This window comes from Trichoplax adhaerens, genomic scaffold (assembly GCF_000150275.1).
Source record: "Trichoplax adhaerens TRIADscaffold_9 genomic scaffold, whole genome shotgun sequence".
Taxonomy (NCBI): Eukaryota; Metazoa; Placozoa; class Uniplacotomia; order Trichoplacea; family Trichoplacidae; genus Trichoplax; species Trichoplax adhaerens.
In genome coordinates, this window is record NW_002060951.1 from 302,065 (window position 1) to 323,727 (window position 21,663).

Below are 21,663 nucleotides of genomic sequence, written 5' to 3' on the forward strand. Positions count from 1 at the left end.
ATAATCTGAAATTATATCACTACTTTTATAATGTGTATACAGCATCGTAGATTACTTCAATATTATTCGGTAACTACTGATTGATTGTAGCTATTAAGAAATTATTTCGATTATGCATATTATCACAAATGAATTTTTGGGATTATGGATGTCTGTATTATATAACACTATTTAAAATTTGGGTTAAATTTTTCAACTTATTGTTAATGTGTAGCAAATTATATCTTAAAATGCTGTTCTATTTATATTTTAATTAAGCTACGCTCACTTTTCGTTAGAATAAGTTGATATTGCATCTCGCCATGGATGGAGTGATCGAAAATAATTATTTACCATTAATAATACGAAAATGATCAGGATCAATAAACATTATTATACCATAGGTTTTTGAGGAATAGCTTGTGGATTGAACTGATAGATTGAAAATATTACTAATGTATGATACGTACTAAGCTATGATGTACGGCAGATCTTAATTACAGAATACACCGTCGGTATTGGAGTAGAAGAAATGAATACGAATTCTTGGTCATACTGTAGATTTATTAATAGTTTCATAGACATTACCTTGTATTATGTGTAGCACCAGAATTCCGCTTATTTGATATTATACAATTATTATTGAATTTGTAATGCTGATATCGATGGCTGATTGATTTTCTAGATACCTTACCTTTGGAAAATTTGGCTGATGACTTGAATACTCGATAGCTTATCTATTTACTAATATACTGTACGTGAGTGTACTGTATGTATGTCATACATATGAGTAAGTAGGTAGACAAGGAGAGCTAGGCGTAAGAGGAAATTATTTGTGATTACAAAACGGATATTTGGGGATTCGTTGTTCGATTCTAATACGTTAAGTTTGGTATATTTCGCGTATTACCCGAGTATAAGTGTTGCTATCGAATGGTCTGACTGATGTACAGTACGTTATACTGTACTGTAGTAGGCACGAATGCTATAGGTAAAAGACATCAGTAAAGAACGAACTTCAAAGCAAAGCCAGTTTATTAGTTATCGATATAACTTGCATCAAGTTGATAACAATGTTCATGGAAATTAGAGCGAAAATATATTACAGAAACGGTTATTCAGGTCAGAACCATACTTAAAATAAAAGTTTTCCATAAAAGATCCTTTAAAAGTGAGTAGGCCATGGATATGCAATTCTAGGATCATGTATTACGTAATGTTGCTGGATGGTAAGACCAATAGTAATAGGCTATAACAATTTTTTTAATTTTTCAATCCTGCAAGTTTCTTCAATCTCTCGTTTTCTTTAACTCTACCCATAAAACTGTCATGATAGAATAATATTGCATATCAGAGAATTGTATTGAACACGAGTTTTATCTATCTTTTAATTATCTCTTTACATCCATAGTACGTATATAATAGCAACAGTAATCAGTCTTTCAAGATACTAGTTGACTGATGGCAACAATATCAATTTCAATCAACATTAACGACTGAACAGATTGCACTAATGCGTGAGTCGGTCACCATCATATCGATCTTGTATCGGATAAGTTAAGCAAAAGTCTTGTCGGTTGAAAAGCTAATTTTCATTTTATGTCATCCGACATATTGTATTGAAAAGTACTTACTCTTCATATTCGCATTCATGCCAAGCATGTCGTTCATGTTGACATCTCCAAGGTAGGTAATAGTTTTCTTTCCTGCATTTCATCAGAGGGATATAAACATGAGCGCAAAAGTCACGACGGTGCAATGGAACTTTTGCATCTTCCATTTCCTGGGCCGTAACTTGCATTTCTATCAATAAGAAATAATTTATCATAGAGTTCAGTATTGGTTGATAAACTGCCCGACTTCAACTATCATGACAGGCGTGGAATAATGCTTAAAATATCATCGTACTTTTATTAGGATAGCAGGGTTTATTGTCAGCCATTTTTTCTCTCTCTCTCTCCAGTAGTGTCGTAGTCTGAAAAAGGGTACAACAGACTGTTACCGACGCGAGTGTTGGCTACAGTGTACAGTACAGTACAGTGAATCACGTTTTGCTGTACTGTACAGTACTGTAGTTCTTCCAGACCGGACGGACTGAAGTACTGTACCGTTCAGCGGTACAGGGGTATAGACAATCCACCAATCACGATCATCACTTCATAATTACAGTACAGCGTACTGTAATCTACAGTATCAGATACTGTGGTTAACTTACAATGTACTGTACTGTGCAAAGTGTATAGTACAGTATAGTACAGTAATCCTTATAGTGTACAGTACAGTACAGTACAGTAATCCTTATAGTGTACAGCACGCGTAAATCGCTATTTCTGTGCTTTGGCTGATTGTCAGTTACTATTCCTACTTCAACGATTAAGATCAGTCCATCTTCTCACTTTATGTTAAGAAGGGACCTTCATTTGTAATTTTTTTTGTCGTATCATGGACTACTAAAATCACTGTAGTAATTTCTATGAGTCCATGGTTATGCTGTAATCTGTGAAGTTGAAGGTAGGATTTTAAAGCAGCTCATGCCATCATGACTTGCCTTCTATCGCTGTGGTTAGCGTTTTAACCACAGCGCAGCTACAGCTACAAGTTGCCTACAACATACTGTAGACTGCACCAACAGCAGAACAAAAAATTCGACTAGGATTTGCAATGAGATCGTTGATCTACAAGACTACAATTAATACTGAAAAAAATTGAAAGACCATACTGATTGAAATTTATTTCTCTATGCTTCCTGACAGTGCACACTGTAGTATGCAGACAAGAGTATACGACCATCACTGTTGAGTTTGTTTGAAATCCTTGCAGATTTACTGGCATCTGATAGCACCATGATATCATTGCGATGCAATCCAATTACTGTACTGTAAATTACTGCCATTATATATTTATTATATGTGCATGCTGAATCATCACGACTGATTCATCTATTTGCAGTCATTCGCAGTGCTGCAGCAGTGGACTAATCGAGGTGTATATCTTATGGAGAAAGTGTATTTACTTTTGCAAAAGTATCTGATGACAGCCATGAGTAATATTGAGCATGCGAACGCCCGTTAAACTTGCAGCACAGTACTGTACTGTACAACTTCAAAGCAAAAAGTTGAAGACCTCAATCATAACCAGGTGCTAAAAACAACCAATAAAACAAAAATATACTACCCTCCAAGGCAGATCTACAAAAATAGCTGATATTCTATTTTCCCTAGTTCAGGCTTAGTAATCACAGAAGGACAGATCGCGGACTATGCTGAAGGAGCTGAACAAAGCTGGAAACTCAACTGCATTGAGCTCAGCAGCTAATGAGCAAAATGCCAGCAAGTTGCCTCAGGTTACGGTAGCAGATCCGTTATTACTTATAGTTCGATGATATCAACTTACATTTTCATATTCCAATTAATGGTATGGATTCTCTGATCTATTATTATTAACATAGACAAGTCTCAAATTCTACTCTTTTTCCTACTGGCCCTGAGAAGCTGACTTTGGTGCAAATTCTACCTGCAAATGGTCGTTCTTCACTGATCAGGTGCAATGTAAAAGTAATACATTCGAGTGGAACTAATTTGGACACAAATTCTATGCAATGTAATAAGAGCATGTATTAATTATATAGTACCTGCTAGTCTGCTACTACCCTGGAGGTTTTCTTGTCAATAATGATTAGCTATTATCTACGAATTACAGTATACAGTACAGTACGTAAGACGAGCTGAGCTATACAGTATGTGTCATGCAACTGATTCGCACCTTTTCTCGAGAGTTTGCATAAGTTGCATAACTATCTGTACATTTTCTGGGCATTCTATTGCAATTTAATCACGCTTTTAGAAGAAACTTTGTATAATTGTCTTTACATCTTTAGGCTTTCCATCGTTGAACTGCTTGCTGCTAGTCTATCCTAAAACTTTTCATTACTTGTAGTACAGTAGATACACAGTATACGCCTCAAGTAGGAAATATTCAATTCTTTGGGTGAAGCAACTAAAATGCTCCTACGCTGTCTAGCAAGAAAAGCGACATGGCCTTCCACTAGTAAAAACTGGCCGCAATTCATTTTATCCTCACAACGTCGTTTTAATTGCTCTCGCTATACTGATAAAATTTTAACTGCCTCAACAGCAGTCAAATTTAAGCCTACGGTGTCGACAATGAAAAGACCACAATTATTAAAGCAATACAGAGATATTAAACAAAGCTACCAAGATTTTGTCTTAATATTTCAAATTGGTGAAGCCTATGAAGTGTATGATAAAGATGCTGATATTGTTGCCAGCAAGTCTACACTTCCATTACTTGACACTGCTAATAACATGGAATCAACGTCCGCGTTACTTCGAGTGCGCTTTCCAAAGCACCAAGTTGATGATGTTGTCAAGACACTTTGCAGGGAGAAGGTCAAAATCGCCATTTGTAATGAGCAAACTACAAGGTATGTGTCAACTTGCATAATCGAACATATTTGCAGCGAAATGATTATAGCGTGATAATATAACTATTTAAACTGAATAGTGACCAAAAAAATGACCTGTGAATGAATAATGTCGGTAACTGTTAACAAACATCTTTGTTAAAATTACGTATATGTTTGTAGGAGTACAACCTCGGCCAATCTGAGAGAGCGCAAGGTAACCAAAATTTTCACACCTGGCACTTACACTTTCGCAGAATACAACTCCAGCATCGATACTAGCAATTACTTGCTCTCCATTGTTGATGGCCCTGAAGAAACTTTAGGATTAAGCTGGATCGATGTTGCAGCTCAAGACTTTCAGGTATTTATTAATATGTTAAATATGGATAGTTAAATTTATATTCAAGCTAATATTAATATAAGGAAAAACCGAGAAAAAGCTGTTAATTAATTAGTTATCCATCATCGATTCAGTTTACATCATCAACCTTAACCAACTTGTCCGCAGACCTTGGACGCATTAACCCATCTGAAGTTTGTCATCATCGCTACTATTGTTTATACAGTGATTAAAAGATGAGCACATTATCATTTCTTTTGCCATGTATTTACTGGTAGGTTTTAATATCGAAACAAATGCAAGAATTAATTAATCAATGCGAACAAGGATATCTTCATCGTTCTTTGGCTGTAAAAATCAAATTAATTGCCAAGTTATTTCAAAATATTTGCATTACCTCTGTCGATGTCGCTGATGAAGCTTCTACAAGACATATTAAACGAAGTAATCTTTAGCCTATTTCGTAATTTAATAGATTGGTGCAAGAACTAATGTAACTGTCTTTTTAGAATATGCACAAATTCTTTGCGCCATGCGTAAGGTCAAACCATCTCAGCTAGAATTTGAAGCTTGTCGGGTTTTAATGCAATATCTGGATTACATCGATGAGCATCTTTTACTTGAAACTTTAAAACCACTTAAATTTAAACAAGATGAACATATGTTAATTGATCCCACGACTAGAAAATCGTTGGAGCTAACAACGTAATCTTAAATACTTCAAGTGTTTTATTACGATTTTGATAGACATTCTGATCGATACGGTTCAATGTGATCATTTTACACCTTAACCGACAAATTTTCTACTCTACTTTTTAGAACAATGTTTGGTGCCGTTCCCACAGTCTCCAAAGGTACGTTAGTTAATGTTTTGGATAGAACAGTGACCAGCGCTGGACGAAAAATCTTAACTGCGCGTGTTACTGCACCTTCTACGAATGTAAATGAGATTCAGCGCCGCTTGGATTTTGTATCGATATTTGCTACTAATCCAGGCTGCGCAACTGATATTCATAAATGTATGCAAGGGTGCCACAACATGGATGTTCTTCTACGCACGGTAATAATTAATTACTATTATCAGTGCTCCTTTTCTGTATATTTTGAACTAAGTAAATATTAAAGGTTGAAAAAGAGCTTGACATGACCAGATCAATATCGAAATTTTAAATTCCAGATTTCGATGAACTTAGGCAGTATCGATACTTTACGTGAGTTAATGAAGATACTAATTATTTCGGGTAAGTTAATTAAATCTGCAAGTAAACATGTTTTACTGAATAACATTGAAGTGTAACAGAAAATATAACGTTAGCTTACCTTCAATCCATCGTTGCTAAGATGATATCAAGGATATACTCAGAAATAGAATATCTGCAAGTGATGTTTTAGCCGTAGCCGAAGGTAAAAATGCCAAAAGATCGAAATAAAATTAATATTTAATAGAATGATATACGATTTCCGTATAAACGTACTTACTACAAGAAAATCTATCAGCACAAACTCATCGTATCCGTCGTAAATTTAAAACTGACTTTGTAATTTACTAGATCTAGGAAACTTTATCGATTTAAAAGAAAAGCTTATTCGTTCGGTAATGAACGCTACAGACAATGGATTATTTGCCAAAGGTAAAGATAATACTTTAAGGAAATTTCCTCAGTAAACAAGGTTATTTTTGTTAATTAAAACGTATCATACTTACCTTCATTAAGGATACTGTGCTGAGGCCGATGAAATTGAATTACTTAAAGCGAACAATGATCATCAGGCCAACAATTTGAGAATGCAACTTAGCAATCAGTTTGGCCTTCCCCGCTTGGATCTGTTGACTAGCAGAGACTTCCATCGATCATTCTGTATTAGTTCGCCAGCTGCTAACAAAATTAGTAATCATCATGGATATTTCGTGTAAGACTTATCGTTTTCATTCCTACTTATTGGTTATATTACGTCATAAATTATATAATGAATTTTAACATTTTATAAAATTTATTGCTATACCTTACTTACATCTTTAATTTAATACCCTGTTCTTTTATTTAGTATCGACGCTGGTACGTCCGGTAGTAGTAAAAAAATTGAATTTAGGTACATTAAACTGCTTCAAGATATTTTCTTATGCGCGTATCGATAAGATTGAATTTGTATAGATAACGTAAATATCAGGATTACTATGTAATTATGCTATTATGCTAGCATCCCTGAGTTAGAAGAACTAAATACTGAGTGGTTACAACTTCATCGACGTCAGATTGAATTGCAACAAAAACTTTTCACTGATCTTCGAGCAAAGGTACCTTTATTTGATTCACCAGTAAAGCGACCAAAGATGACAGCTAAAATATTGCTGTACTGTGTTTTATTACCTTGCAGATCATACCACTAGTAGATGAATTAACCGTTACTGGTCAAACACTCGCAGAATTAGATGTTGCTTGTGCATTGGGTATTGGAGCACATGAAAGGGTATATCATGAACTTTTTACTTTTAACAGATTTCTAGTATTACAGTGTATACTTAGTATTCATGCATGAAAATACACATGCTGGTATTTCTATATGTAATTCTTGCAGGGGTATTGCAGGCCACTGATTACTGAAGATACTACTTTCGATATTAAGAACGGAAGACATCCTATTATTGATGCATATTACAGCGGTAACTTATTTAGCTTTTAAATCATTTGAAGAAATGAAATCTATGACAGTTAAATTGCTACAATATATGTACAGTATTTCAATTATTTTGCAAAAAGAATATCTTTTAATTTCTCTTCTCAATAGCTGTACGTAGTACAGCATTACTATCCTATATTTCTGGATAACTTGAAGACATAAATCTCATTACAACTGCATAATTAATAATAATGCTGCTTATAAATAATCGCATGTATACTATTATTTTTCTGCTATTTACGCGTATAAACTAGAAATGTGCGTAAGTAACAACTGCAATTTGAACGAGAAAAATGTTTGGATTATAACTGGGCCAAATATGGCAGGTAAAACTATCACTTACAACGATATTCTATTCTGATACTGATAACAGGAAAAATTAAATGCAGCTTGTGATAGTATAAATGTACTAATTTACTATCAATCAATTATACTGTATAATCATTGATTCTAGGAAAAAGTACTTTTCTTAGGCAGAATGCCTTAATCGCTATTATGGCACAGGTTTATTAGCTTTCTAGTTGCTTATACTCGTATAATCTTGTTTAATTCTCCGAGGATCATTGTTCAACATGAACAACTGAATGAGCCTTTTACTTTTACAGATGGGTAGTTTTGTACCAGCTCAATCAGCTAAAATTGGTACTATATTGCTTGGTATATAGAAAATGAATTAAACTTGATAGCATTATTAATACAACTATATCTTTAGGAATTGTTGATCGAATTTTTGCTCGCGTTGGTGCCTGCGATAACATTGCGCAACATAGATCAACTTTTATGGTCGAGATGACGGAATCGGCCTATATACTTTCACATGCTACGCCAAATTCATTTGTAGTACTCGATGAAATTGGTTAAATGCCTTTTTTGATTTATACACAGCATTATTTCGTCCTCAATTTATACTAAAACTCATGCATATAAAATGTTTTGATAGGGAGAGGTACTTCAACCCTAGATGGAATATCTGTTGCTCAAGCTATTTTGGAATACTTTCATGAAGTAATACGTTGTCGAACACTATGTGCAACTCACTATCATCAGCTAGGCAAATTAGCCACAACTTTGAAATCAGCTTCATCATATCAAGTTTCAGCTAAGAAAAATTCAGATGGTGCTATTATGTATTTGTATAAAATATTTGTAAGCGAAAGTAGAGTAAGATTTATTTATAACAGCGCTAAAAATTTGAGGGTTATGACGCTAATTCCTAATTTCGGTCACGGTAAAGTAAGAAATGTCATTCTTGCGTTCTATGCAGCCCGGTTATTGTAAACAGTCTCTCGGAATTGAAGTTGCTATGCAAGCTGGTATGCCTACAGCCATTGTTGACAAAGCTTCGGTATACAGTTTACTACAAGCTAAACTTTACTAAAATTGCGATTGTTTGCTATATTTAGAGATTCCCTTGATTTAGTCTATTTCATTTATCATATACTTATTTTGATTTCCAGATAATATTAAAGAAATTACTCGAAACTGAAGACGAGTCTTTCAGACAATTTAGTATGGGTGGTTTTCCTCTTTACTGAAGTTAGAGATATAATGCACTTATAAACTTAATTCCTTAAATATCGTTATTTCATCTTAGATGATCTTGGCCCTAACTCCTTAATGGCAAGTGGTACGAAGGATTCTGAAAGTCAGTTTGCTACTTTAAATGAAGACAGCATTAAAATAATCAGGAAAATTTGTAAAGGTAATCACAGAGCAATTTATTATTTCGAGTTCACACTGCTAAATGATCTATTTTATATAATGTAATCTCAGGTATACACCCATCATCAATAAACCCCAAGGAAGCAATCATACAGCTATATTCAATTCTAGATAATTTGACACCAAAAGAGGCCGATGGATTTATGCACACCCTGATTCGCTTATCAAGATTGGCTCCCAGCAATTAATTATTTATTAAGTTCATTATTTATAAATAATGGAGATATTGCTCTATATTTGTTATCGAGACATTGATAACTTGTGGAACTTTATAGGTAATACAGTCAAATAATTCGATAAGAAACCAAAGGTAATGTTTGTTCTCCACTGTTAATAACGAAGGAAGAATTTGCTATGGACGATACTTTCGTTATTGCAATTTATCAATTAATTGATATTTGATTGATAAATAGTGAAAGATGACTTTATGCGAACATATTATACATAGAATTTATATTCAGTGTTGATATAATTCTAACAAGCCCTACCAAAATCTGTATTTACACATATTTATATAGCTGAGTTTGCATCTTAATAATAACTACGTAGAAGATAAGTACGCTATATCTATACATCGAAATAAAGACACGTTTCACTAGAGTCTCTAAAATTGTTTAGTTTCGTTGTCAAAAAAGCTGCTACGGTGAATCTAATATTGGATCTTCTTAAAAGAGCATAAGAATCTTGCTAATGTATGACTATGCAATAACAATGATTAAAGTTCGATCCTGAACATAGCGAAGCATAATTTGTCCAAAAAATTGGTCTTCCTTATCAGGATAATGCTAAAGCAACGTTAGTAATCACATTAGTAAGGATTTATCGCTTACAATATTTTGTTGACGGTAACGACAATCTCCGTAATGAGTATTTGAAATAGTAAGCAAATACGGTGTTCAGAACAATAGCAAGGAACTATAAGACACTTATCTACTCATTCACAATTAATCGATCTTCAATGATTATATACGCTGGCCTTTTTTAGCTTAAAATCTGTGTCTACACTTTACTGAAATAGTTTCACATTCGATTTATAGCAAAAGCAAAGAATAGAGTATGTGGGCACTAACTACTGCCTATGTTTATAAATTGGGAATTTATTAACAGTCAACTCGATACTGTGCATATTCATATTTCGTGAGTCGGTGTTATGTCACGATAAGTCGTTTATCAGCCAAATTTAAGAAACTATCGTACCCCGCCACGCGTGGAAGTTACAATGTCAGCTTCTCGAGCCATTTTGCGCTCTTTTGCTTTTCGCTCTGATTGACGGCGATACTGTTCTAGTTCCTTTAAGAGTATTCAAAAATTTTGATAAAGAACGATAGCATAGTAACTGTTATGAATAACTCGTAACATATTTTTACTGTACATCGTAATGAGAAAATCGTTATTATGTCATTATATTTAACTATATTTTCGCTCAAATGTAAATACGTGTATGTTCAGTAGAGTCAGGTTAGCAGAAACTATAGCTTAAAAATAAGCTTTGATCCGCTATATTATACTATTAGTAACAACTAAAATTGTAATTTTAACTCTCTCTCTCTCTTCTGCATTACGAAATCTATTTCAAACAGGTAAATAAATATGGGATGTGTAACGATACCACATGGATTTGATATTGATTTATCAATAATCACACTAATAAGCTATTTACCTTCTAGCTAATACGTCAGTTAGCATCAATGTAATTGATATAATGTATTCGCAATGCTATTTAATGTAATGTAATAAAATTTCCACAGTTAATGTCCATTAGTAAATCTAATACACTATTTGATGCTATTTATTACCTTATCCTTTTGAATTCTCATATTATCGATAGGGGATTCTGTATATTGGGAATCAGCAGCAGGATTTTTATTTGTATTAGAATTAGTACTTGCTTCTTGAGGAAAATATTGGCAGAATGCACTTTTCCATAGATCCATAGGCCGTCTTAAAAATTTTTAATTATGTTCTATTAATTTGTCTACTTTGCAATGGTTAGGTATACTTTTCGATTAAATTATGATTATAGATTGCTTTGAATAATTATAGCCCTAATTTATATACTAACCGAGCGCTAATTTTTCCTAATTGCTCATCAGAGAGTGGTGGCGCTCCTAGAATCGATATTAAATAGTTAATCAAGAGTAGACTTCGCTATTAATGTTAACCGTCTATTTACAATACCAATTTGAGAGAATAAATCGGTTCCTGCAGGCACGATAATTGGTTTATTATGATCTGTTGCATTAGTTTTGCTATAATATTTAACAATAGGTAATAGGAAGAGTTATGGAGATGAGTATGATAAGTTAGGATGAGAAGCATAGTTGAAACTACCTTGGTGGAAAATGGAATGCCAAATTACCAATTAACTGACGAGCACGTGCTACTAATGATTCATTTTTTGTACTGAAAAACTGGCCAAATATAAAAGCAGAGTCTATTCATAATTATATAGAAAGAAAATATTTCACACATACGTTTTTGAATGATATAATCTTACTTGCAATGTGGCTCCATAGGTATGAGCTATGAATCGTAATGTCTTGGATATTATCTTTCTCTTTTCTGGATCAAAATCCTAATATAAAAATTTCATTTTAAAAATTTAAAACTAATTACGATTTAGTTAATAATACTACTCAGTTAGAGCACGAGTCTTTAATATTTAAGCAATCAACAGTATCGGTGATAACTCAGCTATGATAATTAATTCAATGTACCTGATATATATCATATTTGCTGCCAACAATAACGAGCGGAACTAAAAGTGGCTCCATGAGTGATTTATCCTAAAGAAATATCACCAATACAACATTATCATTTTTCTTATTATCTGTATTGGCAGAGTACTTTTAAATTGATGCAGTTTTATAAATCGGATAATGGAAATAGATGTTTGGGATAAAAAATCCAATAATTTTAGAGAGCAATATCGACATTGGAAGTGACAATTACATCCAGACGCATAAGATTACGAAAGATAATCTAGCGAAAATTAAAGTTTCCACTATTATTTTCTATCAGACAACACCGTCAAAAATACTAAGTTCGGGTGTATTTTATGATTAAATATTAAATATTATATAGATATACGAGAATTATATTTGGTATACCAATACCCATCCTAAATTCATAAAATGATGACAAAACCTACCGGATGATCTTCATTAATTCTCCTATTTAATTGCTGCTTTAAAAATTCGTGAATGCTACATAAAACAAGATGTTAGTAAATTAGTGAAATTTCAATTCAAAAATATGCTTCATTATGTGTATATTGTTGTAGTGGTCATACAAGTGCCCTTAAGTTGATGCTTCTGCATCACACAGACATGAAAAAACGACAATACGTGCACCGCATTCTAGACCAGATTGACGTAAATGCTAACTAAGCATCGAAACTTTTATACGGCACTGAAAGCGCCTACGCTATCTACTAGTTATACAAGAGAAATACAAAATTTCTTGTCTCTATTGTCGTAGTTGACATAATCTAAGCTTATACAAGCTGATAGCTGAAGTTATGTTGTTGACGTAAAATTGGAATTGAATTTTTACAACTAAAAGATAGGAAAAGTTGTAAACTTAAATTATTCGACTTGACATTACCACTATTAGGCAGAGCTCATACATATATTGCACCCACAATGAAGGACTTTATTATCTAAATTTCGTCAATTATTATAATTGCTATAAAGTAAATGATATAGGGTGTTTAATCAAAATAGTGACTTCAATGTATTGATAGGATTGTAACCTTTTGCTTAAAAGTGTTTCATGATGGGTATGAAAATATGCAATAAAATTAAAACACTATACAAGCAAAATTTAACCTTTTGTCCTTGCCAGCTACTTCATTTACAACTTGGTTAATCCTATTTTTAAGCTAATGAAATTTTTAGAAAACAATTTATCAGCTTTTAGTTCCATTCAAATATGAATAAACCAGCAGTAAGAGAATTTTGCCTGATTCAAAAGAATTTCTAATGTTGTCCATAATTCATTGGGCTTCGATAGATCTATCACAATGACTATAGATATTGATCTACAAGAAGACATTACAGGAGAATTTATCTTTTTATCTTTAATAAGATTAGAAAATAAAATAACTTCGTCTCGAAGGTAGTAAAAATAGTAAGTAGTACAGCTGAAAGTAATCGCGACTGGTTCAAGTCCATACTATTAATACTACGAAATACTGAATGTATTATATAATTATTAACTATTGTCGGTGTTGATGAGAGGAATACTGAATTTAATTCCAAGATATAATGATGCTTCCATTAACTTATGAATATAAAATGTTTTATTTTATACGTTTGCAATCAGTTAATAACTAATAACTCTTACACTACTAGTCATACCTTTATCAAAGAGTAATTTAATTTTATTTTTGCGTATTATTAAGATTTTAGTAATTTTAGTCAAGGCAATCAGAATGCATTCAACTTTTTCATTCGAGAATTCATTATCCTTCTCGCAAACCTGATCGTACGTGGCGTAATAACTGTGTCGATTAGTTTCGTTAGAAATGTGCCTCCTCCAAGCTCCCAAATATGAGTCACGTCTTTAACCTTGAATATCGTTTAACGTGAAGGGAAATTAAACATTCATATTTTAAATGCAAGAGTTCTGTTTGTTATTGATAGGTTACATACCGTGTTAGCACCTCTGGCTCTCCTTCCAAACAGATATTCCAAAGCAACAGTAGGTTTGGGATTCTCATCTCTAAGAAAAATATATAAATTATATACTATTATTATCTTACGTATACATTTTGAAATCGTTGTATACGCGTACATATATCTCGATATTCTTTAGAAAAGAATGTCTTTATAGTAGGGTGTTACCTGTCCAGAAATCTCATAATTATTGAAGACTTTCCCTAAGCGCGAAGTAACCATGGCATGATTATTGCATCATTTTCTAATAATATGATTATTTTAGTGAGCAGAACGTATAAATATTTGACTTACTGAATTTTTACTTCCAAGAAAGAAAACGTTGGTCCCATCGCTACCAACATTATTTCCATCAATCACTTTAAAGATTATAAATGATATTGACGGATTAGCTTAAAGCATGTCTAACAATTGCGATTGGTATTATGTTGCTATGATCATTATAATCAAGATATTTTGTAGATAAATATATAGATTTCAGGTAGTAAGACTTACATTCTTTATTTTCTTGCTCTGCACGATTTCTTTCTAATATCGCAATATCCCATAACGATTTTTCACTTTTGCAAAGATAACATGTAATGCATTACTTTACGTGGTATCATCATGACATACGTACTCTATGTTGCATGAAACTTTAAATATCATTGATTTTTATTTCATTTAGTTGAATAGTTACGCTGTCCTAAGTTGTATTACATAGCAAGTAGATGCGCTTTTTTTCTTATCGAATCTACGGTATACGTTGCGTCTTCGTAATACAGTATCACAATTATATGTATAATTAGTAATGTATAAGGGATAAGAAAAAGATACGCACATTTCAAGTAACTTTAGGTAGAAATTACTCCTTCTTAGTCTGCTATTGCTCTTATTTCTTTATTTAATATCAGCAGTGGTAGCCGATTCGGAAAATAATGTATCATAACATAATAACATATCGTACAAATTTATGTTAAGAGTATGTATGATTGTTTCACGGATTTATCGTTATACAACGACGGAAGCCGTCGAAGCAGTCGCTAATGCATCACATCTACAATTATAGTCCTGGACTAAGTAGCCATTACGTATTTGATGATATACTAATCTATATCACTCCATGACACGTAAACACTTGAGCAGCAATGTCATCATTTCAAGAAGTGGTTACTAGCTTGCCGTATCATAGCAACCAATGGATTGTATGACTAAAAATTGTGCAGTTTTCATTTCATACCTCTTTTCTCCCATGTTTTCAGAATATGGCAATCGTCACACTTCACTACTTTAGACGGCTAAATATGTCTGAATAATATCGGATAAATTGATTGATATGTTGTATCAACTTTAGAATGATCTTACTGCGTTTATGATATGGATCAAAATGTACTGCAGCAAGTAGAAGTTACATGCCGCTCCGTCGAAAACCTTCTCTAGACTACAATACAGTATAATCCGTCTTGCTCCTGAGTACAGTCATAGACTACTAGAAATTGTATACTTATAACGTCAATTGAGTGGATTTATAGTATTACAGTTGTAGTTCTATCAAGATTCTTATATCTCTATCCTGTTTATGATACTTTGGAGTACTTTTATGCTTCCCTTAGTGTAGTCCTTGAGCACTAAAGTAGGACCTCTAAAATGCAATAGTTTACTTTTCACCATAACCCAATCATTATTTTACTGACTTTTCACTGAAAAACGACAAGTGATCCAGCACTTGTGCCATTTATACACGGTAGCCTCGCAACTTGTAGCGTTATGATACCCTAACGTGATAATAAAAGACTTGCATAAAAGCGCTGTTTCAGTAGTTAAACAGCCCATACTTACCCTACTGGGTATACTGTACGGACGGAATCAAGACATCCAGTCTGTAAGTGGTCCTAAAGTTGCTATACTGGTACCACTTTGCTAGGACCTAAATCATACAGTAGAGTTGAAGTTAGTCCTGAGAGCGGAGTCGAACTGCTCGGCTAACTCTAGTCAAAATTAAAGCAACATCATTTGCTTACCTGCTTTTTTTATATTGCAATTAACGTTCAGATATTAATGGAGGTTGAAAATCAATTTGCTGTGACAGCAAGAATAGTGTAAACAATCAATAACCAACTGTAATTTGATTACTGTACAGTGTACAGTACCAATATCAATAATTGCAAATGGCATTCATTAAATTCATGATCAACCGACTACCATCATGTCGCCCTTATGGGTTAGCTGCTTTTGCTACAAGGGAAGCAACCAAAGGATTAATGCAATTGAGACGACATTCTATTACTTGTCCATTGGGTACAAATTTACCGCATTATTTATACAGCCAAGATGAAGCGAAAGCCAAGAATTTAGCAAAGGATATGTTGGTCCTTGAAGATTTTATCACTCAAGAAGAGGAAGAGTTGTTATTTAGTGAAATTCAGCCTGCCTTTAAAAGGCTAAAATATGAATATTCGCATTGGGATGATGTAAGTAATAAGCACCTTTTATGATAAGGTAGCTGCAGATAGCTTTACTCATGGAGTTTCATATCCATTGAACTATTATTTACGTTTAAGAGTTGTTATTGCATTGTTATCAGTTGCATAAAGCCTACATGCCACATTCACAGTACAACTTAATGTAAAATTCGATACAATGCAATTGTTGAACGTAATTTGAACTATTGCTAACTTTGATGGATTGTGCTTGCAGGCAATTCATGGCTTTCGAGAAACTGAAAAAACAAATTGGTCTTCTGAATGTAATAGTATAATCGCTCGAGTTAGGGAAACTGCATTTGATAGCAATGATCAAATCATGCCTTTTGTGCATATCTTGGATCTGGCTGAAAATGGGTATTAAAATGGAAAATAAACTTTTACCTTTCTACTATGTTTGCATGCTTTTTGTTGAAGCATACTAAATGATTGTGTTTTGTAATTTTTCCAATTTAGTTACATTAAAGCACACGTCGATAGTATCAAGGTAAAACTCGCCAGAGTACATGAGTATTTAGGATCTGAAATCTAACCTCTGTAACTTTATAGAATAAATATCTACAATATCATAATTTTACTACTATATTATATAGAATTACTAGCAATGATGTTAGTTACTGATACTAATTTATTCAAAATGTCATACAAGTTTTGTGGTAGGACAATTGCTGGTATTAGTTTACTATCGGCTAGTATTATGAGACTTAAGCTGGATGGGAAGCCAGATGATATTCCTGTTGACATTTTATTACAACGAAGATCATTGTACATAATGAAGTAAGTTCTGTAACAGAACGCATGTCTTATACGATTGTAGATTAATTGTCCTTTAAATAGATTCTGCTGTTGATCAATGCATGCTATTGCTACACTAACGAATATTATGTGCTGGATCTAACATTGAGCAGAGATTCTGCACGTTACGACTATACACATGAAATCTTGAAGGATGAAGAATCGCATTGGAAAGGAGTGCATATACCACGTAGTAGAAGAATTTCTGTTATACGAAGAATTGAACCAAGCAAATAGATTATCCAATCTACCCTGTTAATAAACTACAGTAATAAAATCTACTCTGTATGCTAATCGGGCTAAGTATTTTTACTTTTGCTAACGAATATAACGGACCAAATCTTGTATTCTTAAGAAGTTAAAATTTTACATCTTACAGACATCAATGACTGTAATACTGAAGTTTATTATCATTTCTTAAATGCTCACCAGAGCTTTAACCAATGATAGCTATTTTATATGATGAAATATCGCACAAATGCATCCTTAAAAGTGCTTTTGAAATGCACAAATTACTATACACTGATATACATATATACTATATATATATTGCATAGCTTCTTACAATTTGTGTGCTGAAAATTAAAAAATAACATTATATACCGATATATTTCCAATCATGCAATTAAAACAATATTATCTCTTGCCTATGTACAGTACAATAAAATAGCTGAAATAATAGATATACGAGTAAAATATTATCACACAATAGAAATAGTAACTTTTTTCTTAGTCACTCAAAAAGAATAAAATGCATTCTACGTGACTTTATCACAGCAAAACGCAAAGCGTTTACACCTGATGTTAATTTTTAACCATTTTGTATCAATCAAATTCAATACTGCAAATATTTCCGATGACAATTGGATTATAGTACCAATTAGCCTACAATTAATTTTGAGCACAAATTTCATGCAGATAACTCGAGAATGCTACAGGGAACCTCGTAAAATTTTCACCAGTATACTCTACCACTGTATGACGGACGCCGTTATAATTATCACCTATTGTGTTAAAAATGTTACCATAGTAGGCATGGCATTAACATACTGTGCCAACGCTTGCGTCATAAATTTACATAAAATGAAACTTACTGATGGATTTTAGTTCATGATACTGGCACAGCCCGTGTATAAGGAGCCTAACAAAGCTATAAAGTAATAGGCAGTTATTATATTTTTGCTAAAGGCTATTGATGAATATTTATTTACTGAATAAAAACCTATTTTCCATGATCATCACCAAAATCCCATCAAAATCCTTGGAAAATGGAGATATGACATCTTCCTCAACAATTTTAAGTAAATCCTTAGGGCAGAAAAAAATTAGTAAAAAAAGATATCAATTACTTGGATAGAAACGAGCATCCTCATTGTAACGCTTACAAGTTTGTACGATATCGACTGGCACTGAAAAAAGCAATTAAAAGGAAACAAAACTATAGACGTTTGTGTCGCTTACCCAAGGAATGTAGTCATTTGTCTGGATAATTTTACGAATATTTGGATCAATACTATTGTAACGCAGTTTGGCCAAATGCATGTCTGCATCTATTATGATTGTAATAGCGATTATAAGTGAATATAATTAGCGATTCACGCAAATACACAGTAAATACCAAAATAACTGTAAAGGACCAAAACTTATTCTTCAGAGATAGCTTACTCAGAGTATTGATATAGACAAAACTTTAGAAAATAATATAGCTAAAATACAGTATTATATTCTACTCGCAATCAACTGTATTAACCATGTTATATAATAGTAAGTGCATGTTTTATGCTATTTTTTAATGAAACTACAGTTCATCATGTTTTACAACTGCAAAAGCACCTTGAGGTTCTCGATTATGCTTGCCCTTAACTTTGAAATTTGTTTTCTTTTTTGCTTTATTCTTGTTCAATATCCTTTCCTGTTCTTCTTGTGGTAAATTAATAAAATCTTGCCACAGCTAGAATGAATCCGTAATAATTCGATTTATATTTTGCTTAATTCAGTTGTAATTATCAAAAATACGATTATCTTTATAATTTACACGTATTTCTACTTTTATTCTATAAAAATGTCATAATTTTGTATTAGCGATTAAGAATGTCCAGATAAAAATATTCAGGATGTAAATACAGAATAATCGGTATAAAATCTATTCATCAAAATTCCTTCTGACAAATCAAGCAGCTAAAGGTCAATTCAATCAATACTAAGCTGACTTTTCGTGCAAGTATAAATTACATTATATAATCACATAAACATTTTATGTAACCTTCATGTTTTCAGTTTTCTCCAACAACAATGTAAAAACAGAATTGAAATCTGGCACTAGATCACTTAAATCCATATCGCCAAAGTCATCAATCGGTTTGAATGCAGGAAAATCTTCGGCTGTAATTATAATCCAAAGTTAAAGTCAGCAATCCTGAATTTTACTAGTAATAATTAACTAATACAGAGATACGCTTTTAAATTGCGGTAGAGTATTGTAATAAACAAGCTGTTACAGTACTATAATATCTCTCTAGTGTACGCCCTATGTATTATCAATCAGAAAGTCATTCTCTTCCCTTTTACATCGGTATGTAAGTACTGTACAATCAAGTTTAAAATATTTCTTACGCGTGGTGTCAGACTTGTTCTTTTTCAACAGCTTTTTGAATTTTCTTTTTTCTTTTCTCATATACTTGACGGTAATTTCCAATCTAGGAACATTCATTTTCTTGAATAATTTACGCTTTTTCTTGTCGTCTTTTTTTCTTTGACGCTCCGCTTCAAGATCTTCAATGCATTCGATATCACTAATTTATACAAAAATAGAATATTTAAAATAGTCCAATAGCGAAGGTGATAAAATTCCAAATTATGAGGTATCCTGTTGTCGCTGCTCGAACATTTAGAATAGAAACTAGCCAAGCTTAAAGTACAGTATACATTAGGGATGCCAAATTGTTATCCAGGTAGAGACACAGTCCAACTTGGATTTCTGCTTACATCTGATAAGCAGTAAATGCTATTGCAACAAATAGAATGTTGCCTAATTTTGTACCATAACTATAACATTCCATATATCTCTCCAGTTAGTATAGTACAGTACTGTGCAGTATCATGTCGTTATCTTAACGCTTATGTAATAGTTAAATATGACGATAACGGAAAACAAAATGCTTAAATTCTGATTACTATTCAATTTACAGTTCTGTTCTTCACTATGATCGATACTGTGTTTCATATAGTGTCGGAAAGAATGACGAATGCTGTGACTATCATTCGCCCTATAAGGATTACTAAAACTAATAATAAAAATTTGTTGATCGATCGGATTGGTATTAAGCAAATATTATACGTTTATGTGTAACATTGCAGGGTACAATTGGAGCACGAAATGTAAAATTGAATCATCAAGTATCAGTATAACTTTAATCGCTTAGTAAAATTTAAAATCTCTCGATTGATATACGAGTATACTGGCTGAAGTTTAAATGACTGTCAAATCTCCTATGATTGTATAAGCAGATCATATTACTTTAGTATTTCGACAATGGCGCACAGGTTTACAATACCATTTAGATACACAGCCGATCACCAAAATCTGACTTACTGTACAGTAAGTACATCAATAATGTTCATTCCTTTATATGGTAGCAATGACAACATTACTGTGCAGCAGCATTTTGTTCTACTGTACTATTGTCATGTTACCAGCGAACTTATTACACTGAGTGCAATCTAGAGGAGGTGTTTATGTTAAGCCATTATCACGTATCCATAAAAAATAAATCATACGTCAAGTAATGTAAATTACAGCAATAAAGGTAAACCTCAGATATATAGTACCAGTCGTTTACTTATTATAACGTTTTTAAATTTATAGTTTACAAATGATCTATCGCTACACGACCTTATTCAAGCGTTTATTTCAACGCATCGATGTAACTCATCGATAGCAATGCAGTTACGCAAGCTTAATCATCATGATTATTTATTACTATAATAAGCGAGTTTTCTTCTTTCTTAGTCATTTTAATCAGTAATGCAGATTAAAGGTGAAAGACTAGGATGTAAGCGTAATAAAGTCATGATTAATCCATCAAAACTGCTAAAAGATGACTGAATGGGCGATCGCATTTTTATTCCGATTGTAACTCAGTATACGTGGTTATTGACTCTATCGTTAAACTACGTCTACTCGTATTCAAGACCAGTAGCCGGATCAGCAACACAGCAAGTTATCCGTGGTTAACTCAGTATTACAACAACATAAAGAAACAAGAACTTACCATGATGAAAATCAGCTTCAGGACCACAGTACTAAACTATATCATCATCATTATTATTAATAACTACCACATCTAGTCGTTGAATAAGCACTACATCACTGGCGCCCCCCCCCCCCAAAAAAAAAGAAACGAGCGCCAAATTACTCCATAGACTGTATCTTTTCATTGAATTGTTTCTCAATCCAGTACGAATAGCGAGCGCTACCTATTCCTTGAATCAATGAAATAACGGCTAGATACCTGTCTACTTCATGATTTTCCTGTTCTAATTTGCTGATTTGACCCATGATGATAATTTTCCAAACTAGAA

At 32.9% G+C, this 21,663-nt stretch overlaps 5 protein-coding genes across 5 annotated transcripts; 2 read left to right on the forward strand and 3 right to left on the reverse strand.

Moving 5' to 3' along the window:
- Window positions 1-1,615: 1,615 nt before the first annotated feature.
- TRIADDRAFT_8916 (expressed hypothetical protein) lies at window positions 1,616-1,783 on the reverse strand (the record flags this gene model as incomplete). The annotated part of the gene is made up of 1 exon (XM_002115023.1): window positions 1,616-1,783. A coding segment is annotated over one exon (168 nt), but the record flags the coding sequence as incomplete, so codon positions are not given.
- A 2,197-nt stretch (window positions 1,784-3,980) lies between these two features.
- TRIADDRAFT_58819 (uncharacterized protein) lies at window positions 3,981-9,334 on the forward strand (the record flags this gene model as incomplete). Its single annotated transcript, XM_002114835.1, has 20 exons — window positions 3,981-4,423; window positions 4,586-4,766; window positions 5,221-5,450; window positions 5,565-5,805; window positions 5,923-5,986; window positions 6,087-6,149; window positions 6,296-6,376; window positions 6,461-6,656; window positions 6,792-6,836; window positions 6,945-7,041; window positions 7,122-7,214; window positions 7,323-7,407; window positions 7,679-7,750; window positions 7,879-7,928; window positions 8,030-8,081; window positions 8,137-8,280; window positions 8,365-8,657; window positions 8,689-8,737; window positions 9,019-9,126; window positions 9,198-9,334. The coding sequence occupies 20 exons, from the start codon at window positions 3,981-3,983 to the stop codon at window positions 9,332-9,334; spliced, it is 2,724 nt and encodes a 907-aa protein (XP_002114871.1).
- A 510-nt stretch (window positions 9,335-9,844) lies between these two features.
- Window positions 9,845-15,058, reverse strand: TRIADDRAFT_58820 (uncharacterized protein; the record flags this gene model as incomplete). Its single annotated transcript, XM_002115024.1, has 16 exons — window positions 9,845-9,931; window positions 10,344-10,436; window positions 10,943-11,087; window positions 11,209-11,254; window positions 11,325-11,395; window positions 11,478-11,557; window positions 11,644-11,721; window positions 11,864-11,932; window positions 12,298-12,352; window positions 12,977-13,018; window positions 13,629-13,717; window positions 13,802-13,871; window positions 13,994-14,028; window positions 14,120-14,184; window positions 14,321-14,385; window positions 15,045-15,058. The coding sequence occupies 16 exons, from the start codon at window positions 15,056-15,058 to the stop codon at window positions 9,845-9,847; spliced, it is 1,104 nt and encodes a 367-aa protein (XP_002115060.1).
- A 1,007-nt stretch (window positions 15,059-16,065) lies between these two features.
- Window positions 16,066-17,319, forward strand: TRIADDRAFT_28544 (uncharacterized protein; the record flags this gene model as incomplete). The annotated part of the gene is made up of 5 exons (XM_002114836.1): window positions 16,066-16,275; window positions 16,502-16,644; window positions 16,744-16,774; window positions 16,937-17,064; window positions 17,196-17,319. 5 exons carry the CDS (start codon window positions 16,066-16,068, stop codon window positions 17,317-17,319), a joined length of 636 nt encoding a protein of 211 aa, XP_002114872.1.
- Window positions 17,320-17,973: 654 nt separating this feature from the next.
- Window positions 17,974-21,640, reverse strand: TRIADDRAFT_58822 (uncharacterized protein; the record flags this gene model as incomplete). The annotated part of the gene is made up of 8 exons (XM_002115025.1): window positions 17,974-18,086; window positions 18,177-18,223; window positions 18,305-18,390; window positions 18,544-18,632; window positions 18,916-19,033; window positions 19,346-19,464; window positions 19,696-19,874; window positions 21,594-21,640. The coding sequence occupies 8 exons, from the start codon at window positions 21,638-21,640 to the stop codon at window positions 17,974-17,976; spliced, it is 798 nt and encodes a 265-aa protein (XP_002115061.1).
- Window positions 21,641-21,663: the final 23 nt, after the last annotated feature.